The 8086-nt window shown below is 39.4% G+C and overlaps 1 protein-coding gene across 1 annotated transcript; it reads left to right on the top strand.

Annotated features, from left to right (window-relative positions):
* Positions 1-5687: 5687 nt before the first annotated feature.
* LOC133465248 (histone H4) lies at positions 5688-7159 on the top strand. Its single transcript, XM_061747823.1, has one exon. It carries the CDS (start codon positions 5756-5758, stop codon positions 6065-6067), a length of 312 nt encoding a protein of 103 aa, XP_061603807.1. The 5' UTR covers positions 5688-5755; the 3' UTR covers positions 6068-7159.
* The last annotated feature ends 927 nt before the right edge of the window (positions 7160-8086 follow it).

Here is an 8086-nt window from a genome sequence, read left to right on the forward strand (position 1 = left end):
CAGAAGGCGCCGCAATGAATTAGTCATAATGCACAAACTGTTCTTTACATTCTATTTAAAGATGTTAATACTATATGTTTTTCTAAAGTACAATGTGCTATGTTCCTTATTTAAAAAACAAACAAACACATGCATCTCCAGACCACGCCGGAGTCCCCGCGTCCGATCTCCGTCATTGGGAACATGCGGCCATGTCGCCGGCCTTTAACCAAGAGTCCGACTTGTGACATTTGCAAACCCCGCGGAGCCCCGAGCGTCAAATCTGCATACGGAATGCCGAGGTGACAGCAAATATGACATTTGCAGCCCGACTAGACTAGCCGGATGATACCATACGTGAACGTGCATATTACCGCGCCGGCGTCGACGCGCATCTCGCTCCTCTTTAAATTCTTTGTCAAGGGCGTGCCTTTAGTTTTTGCACAAGTCTCGTTTTTGTAGTCAGCTTGTTATTTCAGGCAACAGTTGCAACTTTGACCAGGCTGAAAGCCAATAATGAAGACAAATGTGGTATTTCCACTAAGTGTCAGGTCTAAAGCTGAAGAATTTCCTTGCTGTTGTCACAGTTCCTACACTGTGAGAATTACATACAAATAAACATTTGGATTTAAATAATGTATAAAAAAAAAAATTAACACGTCTGAACTAAAAAAAGGAAAATCTAGAAAAGTATCAAATGAAAAAGTAAAATCTGCCAAAGTAAAATGGAACAGGCAAAAATTGTAAAACCAAAAAAAGTAACTGAAAAAAGTCAAAATGAAAACAAATAATTTACAAAGTAAAAACTAAAGAAGTTGAACGTCAAAAGACTAAAAATGGTAAAACTAGAAAAGAGTAAACAAAAAAAACAGGCAAAATTAAAAACTTAAAAATGAAAATAAAGTAAAAAGGCCATGTGACAAATGTGAAAATTAAAAAAGGATAAATGAAAAAAGGCCAAAGTAAAAACAAAGAGAAAAAAATGGAAATATGAAAAGTAAAACTCAAAAAGTGAAAACTAAAAAGACAAAAGTTAACAAATCCAACATAAAAATGTGACAAGCAACAAAAGTGAAAATTCAAAAGAAATAGAAAAGTGAAAAAATAAAATTTTAAAAAGAAAAAAGAAAAGTCAAAAGTTCCAAATTAAAGTCACACATAACAGAAATGAAGATTAAAAAAGACAAGCCTAGAGTACAAAGTAAAAATAAGAAAAGTAATTTGAAAAAGTAAAAATATAAAAATTGAACAACGAAAATTAAAAATGAAAGTCAAAAATAAGAGAAAAATGTAACGTCAAATATGAAACTGAAATACAAAGTCAAACGTACAAAAAGGAAAAGGAAATGAGTGAAAATGGAAAGAAAAAAAAAAGGGAAGAAAAAGTGACAAATGAAAAACTGAATAAGACGAACTTTAGAAGAAGAAAAAAAAGATTTCACTCCCATGGTGTTCACGGTGAAGGTCATGCCAATTTCACTCTAATTGCCGCATTTAACCCAGAGCACAGTTGGGCCCAATTACCTGCCGGCAATGTCGGAACGCCCAAGAACAAACTAATTGACAACATTTTCTTTTCACAACGCCTTTTGGTCAAACGTCGTTAAGGTTTGGCCACGGCTGCTGCAGAACAAGCGGTCTGTCCGCAATCACGGAAACTGCTCTTGTATTCCGTCCCGTTGGCGTGGACTGCACCTAACGTCACAATTGCAACTACTGACTTAACGTAATAACAGTGACGGTGCTTTATGATCACCGGTGTGTCCGTGGTGCATGTTCCACGGGAAGTTCTTCAGTTCCTCCAGATGGTTTTGTTTTTTTTGGCATCACTTGGAGGAGAAGGTTGGTCCAAAATTGTTGTCAATCGTCATGTAATTGACGATTTGCCCAATTACACCTCTGACAAAAGATGCCGTCACGCCACATTCTTGCAACAGTAAATTACAGCGTCGGTGGCGGCGTTATCACATCGGGGCATTTCTGCCTAAAAGGCATGTCTGTAAATTTTTTCAGAGCGGGGAATAATTTCCAGAACCACCCACGATAACTGAAAATAGGTGATTTAGGGAGAGCATATTTTAAAATAAAAAATGCATTTGGACTTTTTGAGAATTGTCATCATGATAGACATGCCTCCCGAATTTCATGGCGCAAAGTGAAAATTTTTGAAATTCAAAAGTCGAAATGACTGCTTTGAACCAAAATGGCTGAGTTCCTGTGTGTTTTCAGGCATGGCTTCTTGAGACTTTTTTGTGTGTGTGCGTCTACTCGTGATAGACACGTCCACCAAATTTCATATTGCTAAATCAAACTGGCTTCGGGGGCGGAATTAAAAACAAAACAAAAAACAAAGACAGAAATCTCACAGTGTTAAACGTGTTTTGCATGTCTGCCTCAGAGTGCTCTGTATGGAATTTCAATGTTTTCACTGTGCCATTTTTTTTCTTTTCTCTCCACAGGCATTCCCCTTTCCTCCCACATTCCAAACAACATGCATGATCAATTAATTTAGGTGAATGGGTGTATATGTACTGTGTAAGTATGTATGTGCATACAAATGGCCATTTGTCTTTATGTGACCTGTGATTGACCTGTGGCCGATCACCTGATTGGCCAATGAGAGCTGGGCTTATAGGTTAAATGATTGTAACGATAAGATTGGTTATGAGGCCAACAAGCTAATTTCATGGACTCCAGGAAGTTAAGTGATTCACATAGTTATCTAATGACAATCATTGCTGCTTAAGGCGTGGCCTAGCATCATCCTTTTTTCTTTATTTTTTTTAAATAAATTGCTATCTTGTAATAAGGACAGCCTTTTGTCAGAAGATTCAGGTTCATTTGGTGTCATTACACCGCTCCCAATTCCAAACATACTTAACTGCCTCACGCCAATTAAAACTCATTCACTGCCAGTCCTCCGTGTTAACATGGATATTTCAATTCAACAGCCGTCAATGGCAGTGAATGAATTAAATGTCACACGTGGATTTTTCCGCCCCTCTCCTATAAATTTTATTACCCATTCTAATAATTATTGTAAAATATTGAGCAAATAAGACTGTAAGGTACGCATAAGAGTACAGACAACAAATAACAATGGGAAGAGTATGTTTAAGTGTGTAAATGTAAATGTAACCTGACCAACACTAATAGACCCCAGTACTCACTTACGATAGTCTAACTTGGACTACGAATGCCAAAGTTATACAAAGACTACGTGTAACCCTAAAGGAACATGGAACGCCAAATGTTGAAAATAAGCATTCGCGACAAGAAAAGATGCAGTTGGATAAGACAGCAGACGCAAATTACCGACGTCATTCAAAAAATATAAAGCCTTAAATGGCCATAATAGAGAGCTAATAGAGACATGGCTAGAAATATGCTATTTTTGAGCATGCCTGTGTGTGTGTGTATATATAGAGAGAGAGAGAGAGAGTGAGAGAGAGAGAGAGAGAGAGAGTGAGAGAGAGAGAGAGAGAGGGAGGGAGACAGAGAGAGAGACAGAGAGAGGGAGGGAGAGAGATGAAAAACAAAATGTCACAAAAAAAAATCTCAAAGAATCCAAAAGTAACAAATATAAACTTTAAAGTAAAAGTTCAAAAGTACAAAACATTTCAGGATAAAAAAAAATAAAAAATTAAGGTCAATGAGGAATAACAGATGTCAAAAAGAAAAAAAAGTCAAGCATATAAAAGATTGGCCACAAAACCGTGTGCACAGGAATACTACAATGGCGCCATCAAGTGTCGAGACACCAGCACACACTCGGGAAGAGGAACCAGTGAGTACACCTGTACTCAGTGTTGAGAAGATACATTTTTTATGACATAATTCATTATGTACAGTTATTTGTAGCACTTCAAATCAATCCCAGAAAAATAAAACCTAAGTTTGTTTACAAAAAGAGTTGACTTCAGAAGCCCCTGCACCTCGCACGCTAAGCGTGTTGTATTGTTGTACTGGAGCACTTTTGAGTTCATTCATTCGATCTTTATCTACATCAGCCACCTTTGTCTATATCTTCATCATCTAACCAAATTATATGAATAATATGTGTGAATGCTAGTTTATAGAACTTAACTGGAATGAATGATAGCGTTGGCATTGTTTGCTAACTTCATCGAGTGAAGGTCCTGCAAACACCCGTTGGTAAACTGCACATGACAGGCTTGAATGACGGAATTTTGGAAAATGTAATATGCTCATTATAATCCCTCGATGGGATATTTAACAATGACTGATTGAAGAATAAATATTGGCACAAATAGAGGGCACCCAATTCAAATTTCGTTTTGGGCCCAGTGGACTTGGAGGCGTGGCAAAGGACAGGAAGCAAAGTTGCACACAAGCTAGGGGAATGGGGCAGCTGATTGGACAACCGTTTCCCCGCTTCAGCTAGCCAATCAACAAGCAGCAACTGTGTTTATAAATTCACTGCTCCCGAGCTGGTTAGCTACCGTGTTTGAAAGACGCAAAAGCGGAATTCGAAATTATGTCTGGCAGAGAAAACGGGAAGTGACGTCAGCGCAAAGCCCAGTACTGGAGTGTTACTATGCTGAGAGTTTTGACAATACTTTTGGTTTCTTACATTAGTGTAAATGTATGCATGCAGGACACTTGCGATTAAATGTCTATTCACACTCCTTACTATCATAATACACAGTTGGCTAAAACGTCGACCTAAATTTTTCAACGAGCAATTGAACGGATTTCTTCCAATCATTCTTCTTCGGCGGTCATTAAGTTGGTTGCGGTTGCTGACTGGCTCGATTCAAATTCGTTCCGGCCAATAGTCGATCGGTCTTTGCGCGGGCATTTCGTAACACACCAATCAGCGCTGGCTTGCTTGAATAAGCGATACGGCTCGTGAATGTTGATTCTTCTATTTTTATTTTTTTTCAAAAAGCAACTCGCTTGTTGTACTTATAGAGAATGGCAAGATGGCCACCAAGGCCGCCCGCAATTTGCGCTCCGGCCACCGGCGGCGTCACCGAGCTGCTCATAATATGGTTCTTCACTGTGAGTAAAATATACAATTACGCTAAATTCACGGGTGTCAAACTCAAGGCCCGCGGGTCAGATCCGGCCCCCCACATCAGTTGATGATTGTGCATGAACTCATGTGATTCTTACTAAAATTTTAAATTGTCATATATAATCAATGTTAAAATATTGCAACCATTTTTTTGGGGGGGCGGGGGGGGGGGTGTGAGAGGAAACCAGAGTGCCCGGAGAAAACCCACGCTGGCACGGAGAGAACATGCAAACTCCACACTGGTGACGCTGGGATTCGAACGCCGGTCCTCAGAACTGTGAGGCAGATGTGCTAACCAGTCATCCACTGTTCCACCTGTGAGTATTATATTGTCTGTTTGTACATGTTGCTCAACTGTTCAAATATCGCGGAGGATCCAAACACATTCAACCAAACACAAATTATTGCTTATTATTCACGACTAACTGAAATAACTAGATAAATGCCATTTGAAATGTAACATTTAGGAGTCGAGAGTAAGGTTAGAATTGCTCACGTTCAATTGTACAATAATAATGTATTGTTGCCGTAAGTAAAACTGAAATCTGTGTGAATTCCGTCATATTTGAAATAGAATGGAGAACAAAAAAGGCGGCATTGTGTTGAGTGACGACATATGGGAGGGGCTTCTGAGTGACGTGGCTCATTCCTCGCTCAGGTCCGCAGTCTTGTTATAAGACAGCCCGTTCAGAGCGAGGTTGTCATTTGGCTTCATCGCGTTCTACGAAGAGCACAATGTCCGGACGAGGAAAAGGAGGCAAAGGTTTGGGGAAAGGTGGCGCTAAGCGTCACCGCAAAGTCCTCCGTGACAACATCCAGGGCATCACCAAGCCCGCCATCCGCCGCCTGGCTCGCCGCGGCGGCGTCAAGCGCATCTCGGGCCTCATTTACGAGGAGACCCGCGGCGTGCTCAAGGTCTTCCTGGAGAACGTCATCCGCGACGCCGTCACCTACACCGAGCACGCCAAGAGGAAGACCGTCACTGCCATGGATGTGGTCTACGCCCTCAAACGGCAAGGACGCACTCTCTACGGCTTCGGCGGTTGAAATCTGAGTTTTGCTCGCCGACGAATTAAACAACAAAGGTCCTTTTAAGGACCACACACACATTCTACAGGAGCGTTTATGTTCTCGCTGCAGTTATTTGATAACCGCCTTCTTCTTCATGCGTGTTTTCCAACGTTTGGCACGTGAAGGCACCGCGCTGTCGCCATCTACTGGCCAGCATGAGTCCTGGTCTTGTCGATAAAAATGCAACACGCCCACTTTTAGATTTGTGTCAGGTGCTATATTCTATTTTCGTTTTAGAAATGAAAATCAAACACTTATTCCACTTTTCCTTACTCCTTTCAGACGACAAAAGAGTTGTCATTTGCGAGCTCTATCATGCTACTTAGTCTGAGAAATCCGGTTAGCCATAAAAAAATTTGGTATCTATACCCATACTTTTCAATAATTAAAGTAGTTGTATTAGCGAATTGCTCTCAATTCATTTAGATCTTTAAGTGTTTTCGCAAGGTTTTCTGTCGACAAACGAATGTTCAATGCAAGACGGACGTTTCATTCACTGTCAGTATTGGTGTATTATAATAACAATCAATATCTGTAGCATCACTATTTCTAATACAAACATGAATGTGCTTGTCTTTTTCCAAGTTCTCCAGCAATCTAACAATAGTGTGAATGCAGTGTCTTGGCACTAGATGGCGCCATAATAGTAGTTCTGGGCACTCACTATGTAGTATGTGAGCAAAAGCGTGGTTGTGAACATGATAGTTTGACTATGGAGTGACATAAAATGAGCTGACGCTGTACTTTGCTTCCTCAGAAACATGCACAATAAAATCACATTATTAAAGATTTGCTCTTTACCCGCAATATTATATCTGCTGTACAGCTAATAAAGGCTTTCCAGGATGATGGTGACACTCAATATTATTCTGTATCACGGTTAGTTAAACAAGACTGTAAGCAGATATTTTTGTGTGTGACAATGTTCAATCATCAGTGGCGGGTTTTGGCATGTGCAATATGTACGGCCACACAGGGCCACATTGTGTTTGTGTATAAGAGGCCACCGGCATGCTCACTTTTCCAACAAAGAGCAAACTCATCGCATAAATAAATACTCAAATCCGACATTTCACACAAGACGTGTAACTTTAAGACTTTCTTCATTCCAGCACTTTTTCAATGTTCTTTTGGAACCGTTCATTTTGAATAATGATGCACATAATTTAGCTGAAGTATATTTAATTTGTTCTTTTTTCCCCTTTGTGATTGGCAGAGGGATTAAGTACAAAACTGCCCCCCCCCCTTTTTTTTTTAAAGGGAATGCACTGATCATGCATTAATTATAGATTCATACTTCTGTAAGTCTTTTTACACAAATCAATAAAGTTTAACAATGTATATTACAAAGGGATAAAAACACAGGGAACAACACAAAAGATTAAATTTTAGGGTCAATATTCACAGAAAAACAGTGTTTGTGGTTTATAAGGGAGAACAAAAAAAAACTTTAACCGATAGTTTAAATAAAATTTCAGTCTGGCCAAACTGAAAATAATTTTGTAATTGTCAATAGATAAGTTTAATGACTTTATGCCTTTCTATTCTGTGTAAAGTGCTAGTGCCTTTGTCTGCCCATGCGTGGTGTCATATCTTTTTATGTTAGTGTGTAATTTGGGCTAAAATACTAGCTAATACCATTGATTAGTCTCATGTGAAGTTACAACAATTACAACCCCCCTAATAATAAAAATCAGCCATGTCATTTTATGCGGCCTGTGAAAGCATTCTATGAGTTTTCCTTGATCATTGTAAAAAAAAAACAAAAAAAAACTGCCTTGCATTTTAGCCACACACTAAGCCCGTAAACAAATACGGAACAGTTCCGCTTCTGGCGAGCCATATGTTAAACAAGAACATCAGAAGAAAGAAAGAAAGAAAAAAGAAAAAACCTTCCAGTGGCAGCAAGCAGCCTGTCCCCTGGGCTCTTTTGATGGAGCCAAAGTGGTAACAAAAGTCATTGTTAGTCTTTATAGGATAATAATTCACTGTTCA

This window comes from Phyllopteryx taeniolatus, chromosome 15 (assembly GCF_024500385.1).
Source record: "Phyllopteryx taeniolatus isolate TA_2022b chromosome 15, UOR_Ptae_1.2, whole genome shotgun sequence".
NCBI lineage: Eukaryota > Metazoa > Chordata > Actinopteri > Syngnathiformes > Syngnathidae > Phyllopteryx > Phyllopteryx taeniolatus.

What these genes read in the sequence shown, in the direction of transcription:
- LOC133465248 (XM_061747823.1), top strand. Translation starts at nt 5,756, where the DNA reads ATGTCCGGACGAGGAAAAGGAGGCAAAGGTTTGGGGAAAGGTGGCGCT.